The sequence below is a fragment of the Ascaphus truei genome, chromosome 18 (genome assembly GCF_040206685.1).
Source record: "Ascaphus truei isolate aAscTru1 chromosome 18, aAscTru1.hap1, whole genome shotgun sequence".
In the NCBI taxonomy this organism is placed as follows: domain Eukaryota; kingdom Metazoa; phylum Chordata; class Amphibia; order Anura; family Ascaphidae; genus Ascaphus; species Ascaphus truei.
Window position 1 is genome coordinate 3,754,665 of NC_134500.1, and position 15,586 is coordinate 3,770,250.

The 15,586-nt window shown below is 40.7% G+C and overlaps 1 protein-coding gene across 8 annotated transcripts in view; it reads right to left on the reverse strand.

Annotated features, from left to right (window-relative positions):
• The window catches only part of AKAP13 (A-kinase anchoring protein 13), a 174,846-nt gene that overhangs the window by 154,590 nt on the left and 4,670 nt on the right, over positions 1-15,586 (reverse strand). For 7 of the 8 annotated variants that reach the window (XM_075575233.1, XM_075575231.1, XM_075575229.1 and 4 more), the window contains exon 2: positions 319-358. Coding sequence is in view for 7 of the 8 variants with exons in the window: in XM_075575231.1 (XP_075431346.1) it covers positions 319-353 (35 nt within the window). In the remaining variant the exon portion in view is untranslated. The remainder of the gene's footprint in view (positions 1-318; positions 359-15,586) is intronic. The other variant, XM_075575230.1, reaches the window with a different exon arrangement.

Consider the following 15,586-nt stretch of genomic DNA (forward strand, 5'->3'; position numbering starts at 1 on the left):
GAAACAATCTGTGCTGTGATGTCATAGCCACGCCCCCTAGCCACACGCATCACCGCTTACCCTCTACAACCGAAACGCCCGTGCCACGCCGTGCGCGCGCCCGCACACACACCAGCGCACACTATATAACACGCCTTAGATTTATTTAGGAATGCCGGTTAGAATATTTTGGTTGTCTGGCTGACCGCGGAATTGAACCTTTAAATCAACAGCCAAAAATAGCCTCGATATTAAATCAATTTCCAATTTGCACTGTGTGATAAAGTATGAATATATACCATGCTGACATCATATTAGGGAGTAAAAAAAAACACTTACCTACTTTCCCTTGATATGAAAGAAGAAATATTCATAAGACCTGGAAAAAAAGATAACAGAATATTTACTGTAGCTTGGGGGTAAATCATAACCTCTTCATTTCAAAGCATTTGTGCTGAAAATTCCTTAGAATAATTGCAGCAACTACTAAAAGTATCTTTCATTCTAGCTGCGTATTCAGACACACACACACACACACACACACACACACACACAGTTTTAACATCTATATTCTGTTGCCATTGTGGATTTGAATTAAAGCTGCAGTTCAGGCAATATCCTGCATGTGTTTTTTTTAATAAATCAGTTCTGTAGTAAGAAAAAATACTTTTAGCATTTTCTGTTTTAAAAAAAAAACAACTTTGAAAGACCAATTTTCTTGTATTCTATTTTAACAAGCATGCTTGTTCCTGTAGCAACGATTTACATTCCCCATATTTAAAGATGTCGCCACACTTTGCCGATCAATAGACGGAGAACGAATTTACCGGCAGCTATGCAGTTCTTTTTAAAGATTGCCCACATGAAACTATTGAAGTAAAAAAATAAATTTAAAAAAATAAATAAAAAAAAAAAAAGAAGAAGACTGAACTGCAGCTTTAAGTGGGTCAATTTAATTTGTAACAGGGTTTCTCCCACAATAGTAACGTAGTGTGTTATCGCTTCCACTATAAGGTTACAGCCAATGAGAAAATTACAATGCTAAAGCAGCAAAACGGGAAAAATACTAAGGGGTATTTTTTTTAATAAATCAGTTCTGTAGTATAGATAATACTGTCTGCATTCTTTTCTTTAACTCCTGATGCCATTTTTAATGCTTTTTTAAATGTACGGATCACCCTTTGCTACAGCAACCATTTAGAAAGTCATATCCACTTCCTCTTTTGAAACAGAGACACCTTTTTGAGCTCTGTTATACTTTGTTGCTAAAACAGCAGACTGTCTATTACTCTGAAAGCTGCAACAATAATATGTTCCAATTTAGTAATAATGTTACATATCAGCTGCAGCATTCCAGACTGTACAGTAGCAGTTAGAAGGCAGCCATTATGTTAGGCACACAATCAGGATTTTTCAGATTTATAATAGGAGCACCAAACAATTGCCATTTTACTTAAGGATGTAGAATTAAAACGCTTAGAAATGGGGAAGTGCCAGGCCCAGATGGATTTACAGGGGAGTTTTATAAAATGCTCAATGATGAAATTGGGGCTCCCCTTAGAGAAGTGTTCAAAGAAATTCTAGATAAAGAAGAATACATAGAGACGGGTAAAACTGCCTTTGTAAGAATAACTCAAAGAAGAGAGACACTTTGAACCCAGAATTCTAAAGACAAATCTCTCTTTTGAACCAGGACGCAAAGATACTATAGAAAATATTGGTCAGTAGACTTGCCACAGTCCTACCTAAATTAATACATGCAGATCAGACAGGCTTTGTAACGGACAGAGCCTCTGTTAAAAATATCAGAAAGGTTACAACAGCTATACACTGGACAAAATCTAATATGCAAAGCAATAAAGATAATATAATAATATCAGCGGATGCTGAAAGAGCTTTGATAATGTAGGATGGCAATAACTGGTGAATGTTCTGGGAAAAATGGGTATTACAGGAACCTTTCTTGGTGCAATCAGAGCAATGTTTAAAAGACCCCAAAGCAAAAATAATGGCAGTAGGCTTACTATCATCACAGGAGATAGGGCTTTTCAGAGGAACAAGGCATGGCTGACAGTTATCGCCCCTGCTTTTTAATATTGCGATTGAACCGCTTGATGAATATTTTAGAAATATGAAACTTTAAAGGGATCAAGATAGGAGAAAAGGAAACTAAGATAGCCTTATTCACGGATGATTTATTGTTGTGTGTGTCAAAGCCAGCAGAGGGTATAAAAAGAAGACATACAATACGTCATGTATCTGAAGAGTTCGGAAAAGTTTCGGGTTTTAAGGTGAACGCAGCTAAAACTGAAATACTAATCCTATCAAGTAAAAACAATATGGAATGGAAGGGAAAAAGAACTAGGAAACTGCATATTTAGGAATCTATATTGATCCAAAGGGTAAATATCTTTACAAAAATAATTTTGGGGCAATTATCCCTAAAATAATCACAGAATTAGAGGGGTGGGCTTAATCTGTCTGGCAGATGTCAGATGGTTAAAATGATCAGTTTCGCAAGATTGATCCACCCTCTGCAGAGGTTACCCATATTATTGAAACACTCCGATGTTAAACGTCTAAATAAAGCCATTTCTAGGTTTGTCTGGAGGAAAGGGAGAAATAGAAATCGCTATTAATAAATCTCTGAAGAAAGAGTGGGGGGCACTTAATTTGCCCAATATTAGAAAATATAATCTGGCCTGTGTAGCAAGACATGTAGGAGTTTGGATAACTGGAAGCAGCTATTACTCATGCCTAGCATTAGAGGAGCAGTTTGTCTCCCCAGAGAGTCTCCTGGGGATTTCACATGTAAAATGGAGAGAAATACCAATGGAAGCCAAAGGAAACCCGCTAATTAAGGATACATGGGCTACTTGGAGAATATTGAGAAAACAATTTGGGCCATCATATACTTGCTCAAAATTTGACTATACTGTTAACAATAGCTTTCATGATAATCTTTGAAAATGCCATGATCTGTTTTTTATTTTTATTATTATATGTGTTAATGTGTTTAATTTTGAAATAGAAGTATGATGAGCAATACTAAAAATAATTTAGTGTAAAAGTATGTCGGTGTATCTTGTTTTTTTCTGTATTGTAATGTTGTTGTTGTTGTTTAATGTCTGTAAAACCATTAAAAAAAAAAAAAAGAATGTAGACTTATACATGGTCACATGGTTTACCTATACAAATAAGTAAAAAAAAAAGGGTGGTAAAGTAGTATTGCTGCTTTAAACCATTGTTTTTTGCACAAATTCCAATGGTCTTTATTATGAAAGAGAAACAAAGAAAATAATTGCAGAACTTATTTTCTCATTTACTTCTGCACCGAGATCTTGATTTTCTGCCATTAAAATTTTTTTTTTTAGAATAATAGTCATGACGAACACATAGGTGAATTTGAAAACATTCGATTTGCATATTTTGTTTTTTTTTAATTCCAAGATAAATGGGGAAAAAAAACAAAAAAAAAACAAGCACCATTTCAAATATTCTCTTTGCAAATATTCACTAGTTTTGGCATTTGAGTATTAAAATGTAAACAAAAAAAAGTGTCATTTTTCAACCTCATGCAAATTTGCAAATTCTGCAGCAAATTAAATTTTGGTAGAAAATGTGTCTATTTCTGCGTTTCCTTCTCATGCAAAGCGTACCGACTGTTTGCATAACATATTGCAGAAGTGTAGCTCTGCAACCACCTTGCATTTTAAGCCAGAATAAAATGTACCAGTTTAGTTTCATTTTTTTATGGCTTTTACAGAAAGGGTTTGTAAATGAATATCCTGCAGTGCTTTGTGCAACAAGAGGGATGGGGAAACTATCCTGGAAGCTGCACAGAAATAGTTCAACGCTTGATTTTTTTTTATTTTTTTAAACAATATAAATGACATTACTCATAACATGAAGAGAGACTGGGTTTGGTTTTACATAGAACCCACAACGTACTGGGACAATCAGGGCCAGCCCTTCTAAAAACAGGAAATGTAGCTCGTCTGTTTAACATTATGAATAGCAGAATAATAACCGGTGATGGTGCTAATGTGTTCGTACAGTGCCCAATCTGCAAAAGGCCGTGGTTATAAAGAGCCTAATGAGAAAGTTGACATATACACACTGCTTTTGTATCCGTTTTTAAAGTACAGATTATTTTACTCCAATGAAGAACAGTTTACGATATCATGTTAGTTTGTTTCAAAGTAAAGGCAAACGCAGCACGTGAAACTAGAATCTACCAAGGAAATACAATCTGTACGTAATCACGTCCTAAATAAAGGGTGTGTTCCACATCTGCTCAAAACCTGAAACTCATTCCACATTACTCCAGCTATTAGCCATCGCGTGTTTCCATATAGTAGTAACCCCATACATTCCTATATGGCATTGGACAGTTGTATATTCCAGAGATGTGGCGGACAGATTTTAAAAACAGGTCTTAATCGTTAAAGCATTTTCAAGCCAACTGAATGACCTGAGCATTTACATTTGAGGGGGATAAAATGAAGAGAAGCATCACACCGGCTTTACCAGGTGCAGCAAAGAGCCAACCCCCTTTCTTCCATGGTGGTAGCGGTCTCATCCCCTGTTAGAGAGCCGGCTCATGCTGGCCGTTACACGGAGCTGAGCCGTCGGGTGCGGTTTCTGTTACACAAAGTAGCTGCATGGATTTACTGTAAGGCAAATTGTGCGGTTACAAGACATCAAGCAGTCGCGCTACCAAGCGGATAGCAGCAGATTGTGGCTCTATTTAGATAGTGTCAGTTACAACACACCAACCCAGTGGTACCACAACTTACATTTATTTTATCCAACACAGCCGGATCTGAAACATCCTAGAATTGCTCTGCCAGATTACTAAAGAACAGCAGACGCACTTACCAGAACGCCCTCCTCCTGTCTCTGTACGTTCTCCCCACCAATTAGATTGTAAGCTCTTTGGAGCAGGGACTCCTCTTCCTTAATGTTACTTTTATGTCTGAAGCGCTTATTCCCATGCTCTGTTGTTTGTATTATATATTTATGCGATTGTCACGTGTATTACTGCTGTGAAGCGCTATGTACACTAATGGCGTTATATAAATAAAGACATACATACATACCCCTCAGCTTTTACTGGGAATAAAAATGGTAATGTACAAAAGATTTACATAACCTCTCGATTCCAAAGCATTTCCTGAGCGTCTGGGCTGACAATTCCTTAGTAGAATAATTGCAGAAACTACTTAAATTATCTTTAATGAAAGCGGTCTATTCAGGTGCATAGCTAAGTGCAGCAATAGGTAAAACTGCCACTGAACAGTGTTACTATCTGGGATTGTGCTGCCACGCTTTACAATCCCTGAACAATCTTTTTAAGGCTGAGCCCATAGTGACTTCAGCCGTGCAGAGGCGCGTCGAGGGTGAGTGAAAGCGGGGGCTTTCCCTGCCTTAGTTCGCGCGCCGTCCGCATGTCGGGGGGGCGGGCCAGTGACGTCACTGAGCTGGTTCGCCCTCATTGGGCGATCCGCTCACGTGACCGGCCCTGCGCGCGTAAACTAAAATTTGATTGTCGGCAACGCTTCGCACGCCTACAGAAGCGTACGCGAGCCCCTGCTAAAGCTACTCGCATTAAGGCTGCAGGGGCTCACTGCCAAGCGTGAGTCAGCGCCTAAGCGTTGACCATGCCCGCGGCCACACTGCAGCTGAGCGCGCTCATGCTTGAACGTGGTGACATCACCAACTCTCCAAGCATGAGTGCAGGCTGTCCGGCAGAATTTTGCAAGTTGAAAAGGGGGGGGGGGGGAGCATGTTATTGGGTGGTTCGGGGCTATTTCTGTGTGTGTTTTTGGGTGTGTGGGTGTGTGGGGGTGTGCATTGAATGGCGCTGACTGGTCGCTGACCCTCCAAAGCGCACGAAAATCAATTTGCTCTGTCTCCACAAGCGCCTAGCACGGGAGAGCGTACGTGCACATGCACGAGCGCGCACATGTTAATTTTAACTGAAGTGAAAGCGCCAAGCGCACTCAGCGGCAGCGTGGACGCAGCCTATGTCCCCATCGTACCTACTGTACTTAATTCTCCAGAATAAATCAACATTTTAACAGAAAATAGAAGGCCTATGAAGTAGTCTGTTCATGCTTGTCACAAAGTTATTACTCTATATATAGTACGTTTCTGGACAGATTTTTCATCTATTCAGATAGGTTAGAAACAAACAATTTTGATTCATTCACAAGTGTTACATTCTCTGCAGCATCACATCATGATTATCTGAGTACTTGTGAGCAGCTGCACTCACAAACACATTCCCAGTTTGCAAAAGTTGACGCATAGTCACTTCAATACTGCTTTTTCATCCACACCAACAATTGTGGTTTCCTGCATTTACCTACAGTCTCTAAAAGAACAAGCAACACCCTAAGGAGCAGAGCCCTGGTACAGAAAGACCTCACAACTTGCAATCCAGATGTCACAAGCCTTTGTCCCAGTGTCACTGGTTACCTTGAAAAGGTGCATCCCAAACAGATTCATTGTTACCACATGGAAGATCAACTCCTTCACTCCCAGATAAGCCTGGAATCGTAAAGCAAAGTGTTGCAGGACTCTCCGGCAGCAAAGGGGTTAAAAGTTTTTTTTTTTATTATTATAAAGTATCATTTGATACTGTGCAGATATAAGGGCTAGCAGTAAGTTTACGTCACAAGTGTTACAAATAATCGGGAATGTGAACTGACATACTAACTACGCCGTTTGTTGCTGAATTAGGGTTGTCCTGACACATCAAGGTAAATAAAGCCAACACCTTTATTATGTGAAATCCAGAACACATGCAGGGATCAAAGTCCTAATTCTCTGCTTAACTCGGGCGGGGGGAAAATAATCATTGCAAAAAGAAAAAATGGCAACTATTTTTTCCATGAATGCCCTTCACAAAAGTTCCTGTAAAACGTCTCATCCCATCAGGTTCCAATCACTTTCCAAATGAAAAGGAAATCTCCCAAAGCTACTCCTACCAACGCCCTTTACAGAATACAAATACAAATTGTCCATTTGCCACAACACAGTGTTAAACAAAGGGCTCGGATTGAAAGGCACATACTGGGAGCTGGGCCAGCCTCACACACACAGATTAACTTATTTTGTTATTTGATTTTGAAGGCAGGTACAGAATTTCACACACTTTGTTTTCATGGAGGTTCTCAGACTGACAAGACACAGCTACCCCCCCCCCCCTCCCTCCCTCCCCGCAATACATTGTGGGTTGTGTTTAACCCCGTTGGTTAATGTACAACGATGTATTTCGTTTGGACGTTGAGAGTGAAACTTGAAAGGCCTATGCTGCTAGGTCACCCCTAAAGTGGAAACCGAGGGAGAGGAATGAACGTACTGCACAAGTAGCCAATTTATTGGCCTAAGTATTCATCTTTTCCCATGTTTTAAATTAACATTTGAAAGATTCCAACAAGTATATTATTTATTTTAGGTTCAGCCTATTTCAGGAAACTTGTTTACCATCCGGTCCAGGGGCGGCCAACTGCAGTGCTCAAGGTCAGGTTTTGAGGATATCCCTGCTTCAGCGCAGGTGGCTCATTCAGTGACTGCACCACCTGTGCTGAAGCAGGGATCTCCTTAAGACCTGACGTGTTTGTGGCCCTTGAGGATTGAAGCTGGCCACCCCTGATCTAGTCCAATACTCAAAAAAAAAAAAGGCCTTTAGTTCACATACATGATTAACTGAAATTGCAAAACTTTGGCCTAAGTTCATGTCCCAGGTGAAATTTGACCTTTTTTCGCAGCCCAAAAAATTGTGATCTTAGAGTTTACAAGCAATTTGCAAAGTCTTTGTAATTCAGACCCCAAAGCACTGTAGGTATTCTGGTTTCCTCTCCCCAAAAGCCCTAAAAGGGCTTTGACAAACTGAATTCTCGGTGGAAATATGTATATTTTTTTTGCTCATTTTCCAGCATGGCGAAATTTCGCGACATTCACAAAATACATGTCAAAAATGTGCAAACTACTTTTGGGCACATTCGCACAACTCCAGCCCCGACGTCCTACCTGAGCTTTCAGGCTGGAATGCTACGGCCACACCAGCTGCATTCCATGCTAACCCAATAACAGAGACGCAAGCCGCTCTCAGAATGTCAGCAAAAAAAAAAAGAACATCTCGTGTGCCTGCTCTGTGCCTCATACCACAAGCATTTGAAAGAACCTCAGGCCACAGGTTAAGAATGCAGCAGATGAGCCATTTACTTCCAAATCTAACCATGCAAAGACCTCTGTCCCAGATCAAGAATGTTGGGATATTACACCAGTGGGAAACGCTGCTATGTTGTAATTAACTGCTCCAGTGCTAGAGTATGCATGTGTGCATGTATGTATGGCCATCCCGATACATAGCGCTTCACAGTATGTGGCATAATATAACAATGAGAATAAGCACTTCAGAAATAAAATAGGAAAAGCAGTCCCTGCCCCGAAGAGCTTACAACTTAAGTGGTAAGTAGGGACAACGTACAGAGGCAGTAGGGGACGGTGTTCTGGTAAGTGAGTCTGCAAGGGGCCACGGTCAGTGTATATGAGATGTATAGTGTCAGCCAGCTGCCCATGAGCTTTGTTAAAGAGGTGTGTTTTAAGAAAGGTCCTAAAAAAGGTGGAGAGAGAGGGTGCCAGTTGCATATTGAGGGGAAGGGGATTCCAGGTGTGGGGCTGTGGTGATTTTCATGTCATTGTATGCAGGAAAAATAGGCAGAAGTGGCAAACCAAAGAGTACTTGTCTACCATCAATTTCTGTTTCTACAGCAACACACCGACCGGCAACTATGCGGCAAAGATTCTCAGTGCAATATTGGTGCCAAAAGCAGTAGCGATTTGGTTTTAATTTTTTAAAGAAACTAAAATCCCCTTATCCGACTGCGCTCCCCCCCCCCCCCCGGGCGTCACGTTGCCATGGTAACATCACGTGACCCTGGGTTACCATGACGCCGCATCGCTGGAAGATATGTGTTATAGAGGCCTCGAGATGTCGCTCAGCATTTGATTTAAATGCCTTGGTGAAGAGCGCAAGACCTCTAACTGCAGCACCCCCCACAGAAAATATTGCGCGTGCCCCCCAGTTTGCGCACCCCTGACTTAACCCATGGGTGTTCAACTCCAGTCCTCAAGCACTCCCAACAAGTCATGTTTTCAGGGTATCCCTGCTTAAGCAGCACAGGTGGCGCAATCAGTCTCTGCTTCAGCATAGATGGCTCAATCAGAGGCTGAAGCTGGGATATCCTGAATACCTGACCTGTTGAGTAGGCGTGAGGACTGTTGAGCACCGCCAACAACCAAAACCCTCAATGGTTCTGCTCTGTGTGCTTTACTGTCCCCCCCTGGCAGGGAAGGGGTTTTAAAAAGGAGTTGCACCTCTCCAAGTGTGTATGTGGAAATTAGCCCAGACTACTATATGTTTCCATATGCATACCACACTTATATAGGAAACTTCTACGGAACCATATGTTCACAAGAATTTTTTTTTAAAAAAGGTAGAAAGAATGTTGCCGTTCTTCCCAGAAATAATGAAATCAGAACTATGCAGCTCCGAAGAAATAAACCGTTTTTATAACAAACACAGCGGGACACGAATGCTCAAGAATAAATACAAAATATCATACTGTGGATATACTTAAAACCAGTTCACACAATGCAATGCCTTACTGTGCATTAGCCACGCTATTACATTACATCATGCAATGCATGTCACCGAAATGCTGAAAATATGTATTTGTAATTCAAGCAATGCGCTGTAAGGCAGCTGGAAGTCCTGGGAATAAGCAAGTTTCACTTCTCCATATAGTTTCTCATGTCTAATTTGTAATTTGCCAGGCAATTACTTTTATTACACAAGTCGAACAAAACAACTGGTTTCCACAAACACAACCTCTAAATCTGGCTGCAGGTGCACAAGCTAAGCCATTGAGTGCATGAGGGTCTTGCAGAACACCAAAGCATTGCTAAAATTCCTTGGCTCCTCCAGTACTGAAGGTGTTAATTCTGCCAGCTCCACACTTCTGTACTTACCAAGAGCAACCTGTTTCTTGCAGACCATAACTGTGCATCTTGCATTCCTGTTGCTCGCGCGGAACCTGCACTCAGGTTCCAGGCGACAGGCATGGCGTCACGTGAGCGGTTCGCCCTCATTGGCTGAACCACGCACGTGACCCGGCCAAAGCTCGACAAACTAAAAAAAAATTGTTTGTCTGGCCGAGAATCGTGCGGTCACTTCATGGCACGCTCTATGGCCTGCCTCAGAGGCACGGCCTATTGTTCGCCGCGCGCGGTCGCAGTTACAATAATTGCGGCCTTAGGATCAGGCAGGCGATACTAAACCATTAGCTACAGGAGGGGGCTGCAAACACCGGACAGGGAAGGGGTTAAACAAGAATTCAAGTGGCAAAACAGCGTGACGGATTTCCAGCACGAAAACAGATAACAGGAAATTGATTTACAAAGTAAAATTATAACTCTCAATGAGCCCTTGTCTACAGAGTTCTGTGACAATATAATATCCTATTCATTGCATTTCAATTAACTAACATTGCTTTATACCAGTGCTTTATACCAGCGCTTTATACCAGCGTTTAGCATAAAGCCTTCGGTTCCGCCGGCATCCCTACAATGTTCAGATCATTTGAAAATTGTACCAAATACAGAAGAATTTACAAGGCATCTGATCACAGACACGCTATTAGAGAGGGTTGGGGTTCCTTACAATGCATCTGATCTCAGATGCACTATTAGAGAGGGTTGGGGTTCCGCAGAATTTCACAATATTATTATAGGTTTCCTTAACCAAAAAAAAAAAAAATTGGAAACCCCTGCGTTATACTGATGTCTAGAAGTTGTTAAACTAAACAAGGTCATCATTATAGTTTAATAAGAAGCCTTGAATGTGCATGCTCCAATCTCTGCCAAACATTTACCATGTACATGTCACAGCTGCACACAAGCCATGCAATAAAGTGTAGCAATCAAATGTAGCCACATTGTTTTCATCGCATGCACCTCCAGAAGTCAACTACAAACGCCTCAAGCTGCAAAGAGTGATAATTAAAAATCCACATTTTTATCTGCCTAGTCACGACAATAAATCAATTTTTATTTTTTTTAACTCATGTTTTTAATAAACGCTCTTGAAGTGGATTAAAAGGAGCAGTCTGCAAACTGCTAACAAGGGAAGCACAGTGCAGCGAGTGTCGGACTGTTCTGATGCACTGCGCAGGTAAGACTTAAAACCTCAGACAACGCAGGCAGGAATCTGAGAAGATCCTACCGCAAAACAATTAAAACAAAAAGTAAACTGACACATTCCAAGTTCTGTGCAAGACGGGACTGGACACAGCGAAACACTGAAAAAAAGTTTCCAATATCATCAAAATATGCAAAAGAAGATACTTGCAGCAGACACCCAGCTTCACTAATCTTTAAGAAACCCGAGACAGGATCTCAGGAGATGCAGCACATCCCAGCACCGAGCATGTACTGACAGACAGGAGAAAGGCATAGGACTGGTGGGGTGGGGGTGTGAGTGTGCGAGGGGGGGGGTGGGGGTGTGAGTGTGCGGGGGGGGGGGAGGGGGGGAGTACTTAATGCAATGCTTTGTAATTATACGCATACAGAGTACTTCCCCGAGCTTGCAGTCCTGAATACCACTCAGTGGAGAAATTCAATGTTAAACTATTCAGAAACTAACTCTGCAGATGTAAACCAAAGCAAAATAATCCAGTTACCTACTTGGATGCGGCGATTTCCCATAATATATGCATGTTACCACGTTTGCCATTATGTAATAATCTTGCTTGTATTTGTGTTCCACATGACTGCCTTACACTGTATTAATGATTTTACAGATACAATTAATAGTGAAGAATGAGAAGTGTTGAAGATTGCTGCAAAGTCTGAAGGGACGAGAACAAACCACCTTGAATTCCTAGTCTCAAATCCGCTATGTTATCTCATAACTACTGAAAATGCATTACAGTTCCGATTCACAGGTTGTTGCTGTATTTTATATACAGCAATTAAATGCCAATTAAATTTTTTGTATTAGTCAAGACGACTGCGCGACTGCGCGTATAATAAAAATTGTGGGCGTGTATAAATCCTTCAGAGATTTAAGCAACTGACCTTTATCAGTTAAACTGATCTATAATCCAGCTCCCTTTCATAGTCCCCTGGGAAAACAGCCACACAAGGTGGATTAATTATTCGCTACAGTTTAAAGGTCATCAGTTTCATGGCCAACGCCGAGATATTCTGCCCACTAACTCATGCAGTTAGCATGTTAGCAGTTTTAGAAACAAAGTTACACAGTTACATAGCAGATGAGGTTGGGAGAGAAAAAAAATTCAACCTATGGTAAATTCACACTATACTTTTATTTATATTGATTCAGAGGAAGGCAAACAAAAAAAAACATTAGCCAATTAGGTCTCCAGTAACAGCAACAAATAAATCCTCCCTTATAGTAACGGCAAATTATTATATTCAAACAGTTTGCAAGCATTTATAATATCTGTACCACATCTATTTATATTACTTTAGCTTCAAAGGTAGTTTGTGTGTGTGAACATTTGCACTTGGCTGCCTAAGCAACTAATATGAAATTAGCAGGAGCTGTGGGCCACCAGTTGTAGAGAGCGCTGTCATATACCTTTCCTCCTAAAAAGGGGGTCCAACCTTTCCTTAAAAATATACCTATTGTATCTGCAACTCCTTATTGTAACTGCCCTTACTGCAAGAACCATTTCCTTCACAGCTGCTGAAATCTAAAAAATATTTTATAAATGCATAATCTTACATTTATTTATCGATATTAAACCTTATCTGCCATTTACCTGCCCACATTTCCACTTCATCCAAGTGCTTCTGTAGTGAAATTACATCCTGCTCTGAATTTACTACTTTAAATAATTTAGTGCTGTCAGCAAAGATGGAGACTGCCCTCTCTATATCAAGGTCATTAATAAACAAGTTAAAAAGCAGTGTTCCCAGTACTGAACGCAGAGGGCCTCCACTCGCACTTTAGCCCAATTTGAAAAGGTTCCATTTATGACAACTCTGATGCTTATCCTTCAACCAGTTTTCAATACACGTGCAAATAATTTCACCCAGACACTAACTTTGTACACAAACCTTGAGTGGCATCATATTAAAAGGCTTTGTAAGAACTAGGTAGGAGTACAAACTGCATTACCTTGGTCTAAACACACACACACACAGTTTGGCATGACCCATCCTTTGTAAATCCATGCTTAATAATAATAATAATAATAATGTTATCCAAAAGGTATTCCTGAATACAATCCCTTAATATACTGTCACCGCTATTGATGTCAGGGTTACAGGTCTGCAACTTCCTGCTTGTGATCCAGCTCATTTTTAAATATAGGCACCACATCTGCTTTACGCTAATTTTGTGGTAGTAAGCCTATAAAAATGGAGTTCTTGAATATAACTGAACTTCACTCCTTAAGAACCCTTTTTTGCATGCCACCAGTGCCAGGTGCTTTTTAACACTATGTCAACAGTGACTACTCACAGAACTCCATTAAAAAGGGATAGTTTCAATTTGATTTTTTTTTTATTTAACACGTGGGGGATCAATAATTAAACTACCTCCAACCTCTCCCCCATCATGGATAATTTACAATGGTATTTAGTTTCATTGGAACGAAACCGCACAAAAACAGACTTTGAACTTTCGCTTTTTACCGGCTTTTAAAATGCTCTCTGCAACAAAAGTTCTCTCAAGACTATAGCAGTCTATGCTCAGGTCAGTGCCCGACTTCATAAACTCTGAGTTTCAGCCGTAATTTGTTCCTTGTATAAAAGGTTGACAAATGTAAGGATCAGTTTAGCACAATCAATTCTCAGTTAAAACAAATTAGCACTTTCTAACCCACACAAAAACAAAGTGCAGTGCCAGACGCACCAAAAAAAAATGAAGCCAGTGAAACGAAGTTCATATCCTGTCTAGTGACATTTTACGCCCCAGAAAACAAAATAAAAAAAACAGCATTAAAAGACCCAACTTATAGCTTGTGGCCAAGTCCTTCCAGATCGTATGGCTCATATACAGAAACGAAGAGGTTGCGATGCACCACCAAAACATGAAGAAAGAGGGTAGCTTGGATACAAAAATAGCTTTAATGGATCTCCGGCACGCAGACCGACATGTTTCACGCGCATGGCGCTTTCTGAAAGTGGCTATGATCTATTAAAGATATTTTTGTATCCAAGCTACCCTCTCTTGCTTCATTTTTTGGGGGTGCGTCACAACCTCCTCGGTTTCGTTCATCCATTCTGGCGGACAGCACACCGGACGGAGGACAGCACAAAGGACGGAGGACAGCACACCGGACGGAGGACAGCACACCGGACGGAGGACAGCACACCGGACGGAGGACAGCACACCGGACGGAGGACAGCACACCGGACGGAGGACAGCACACCGGACGGAGGACAGCACACCGGACGGCGGACAGCACACCGGACGAAGGACATCGATCAGGCCCGGACGTCAAAAAACCATAAGGTATATTGACTTTGTGCAGTAATAATCATTTGCCTGGCTGGAGAAGACATGGATGTCTAGGGGAGTGTTTACAAGTCAGAATTTTAAGGATACATGGGAATACTTTACCCCATTCATCTCCATGGAGATTGCGCGCTCTGATATGAGTGGGGCCAGGGTGGCGTTATCCTATTGGATACAAAACTGAACACCCCGAAAATATACTCCACATACACATTTATGGACCTGATCTTATCCAATTCTATAAGAAGTAGTTAAGAGTTAAGGAGACCTCAACAGTCTCTTATTGCTAGGAATATTTTGGAGCCCCAGGTGAACTTTCTACCCTGGTTCATATACAGGCCTTGTTTTGTCTGTGAGGCAGTGCTCAGAAATTACTTGTATACACCTGGGAAACAAGTTCTCCAGAACACCAAGAATGTTTCATACATTTCCAGTAAATATTGCTAAACACAAAGGGAAAATGTTGTGGGAATAATTAAGAACATGAAAATACTGTCCGAGACATTAGTACATTCGACAGACAGGCTGTGAAGACAACTTGGATAAACTTACACATCTTGACAGGAAGTGCAATAGTAAATGAAGAAATGATTATAACTACTGGAAATTTCAAAAATAGGATTTGAAAAAAAAGGCACAAACCTCTTAAACAGATTTCCACGTGTTCTGTATGAGGTCTCCAAGTGTCCAGCTAAATAATCGCTGCTTGGCTATACTGCTATTCAAGACACATTATTTTAAGAGCTCAAAATGGTTATTAAAATAGAAAAAATATTGTAATGTCAAGCAATACATGAAATGTTTTAATTTAGTACATAAATATGTATATTACACACACAAATGTTTTACACTTTACTACATTGATAATATTTTTAAGCACAAAGCTATATATTTGGGTCCCAAGTCCCGAGAAGAAATTTTGAAGGGGTGCTGTAGTTCTTATAGGGTTGGAAACCAATGCACTGAACCAAAATCTTCAAATGGGAAGTTAACTATGTTTATCCATCACTACAGTCACCAGGACCAATGGACACAGGAAATGCC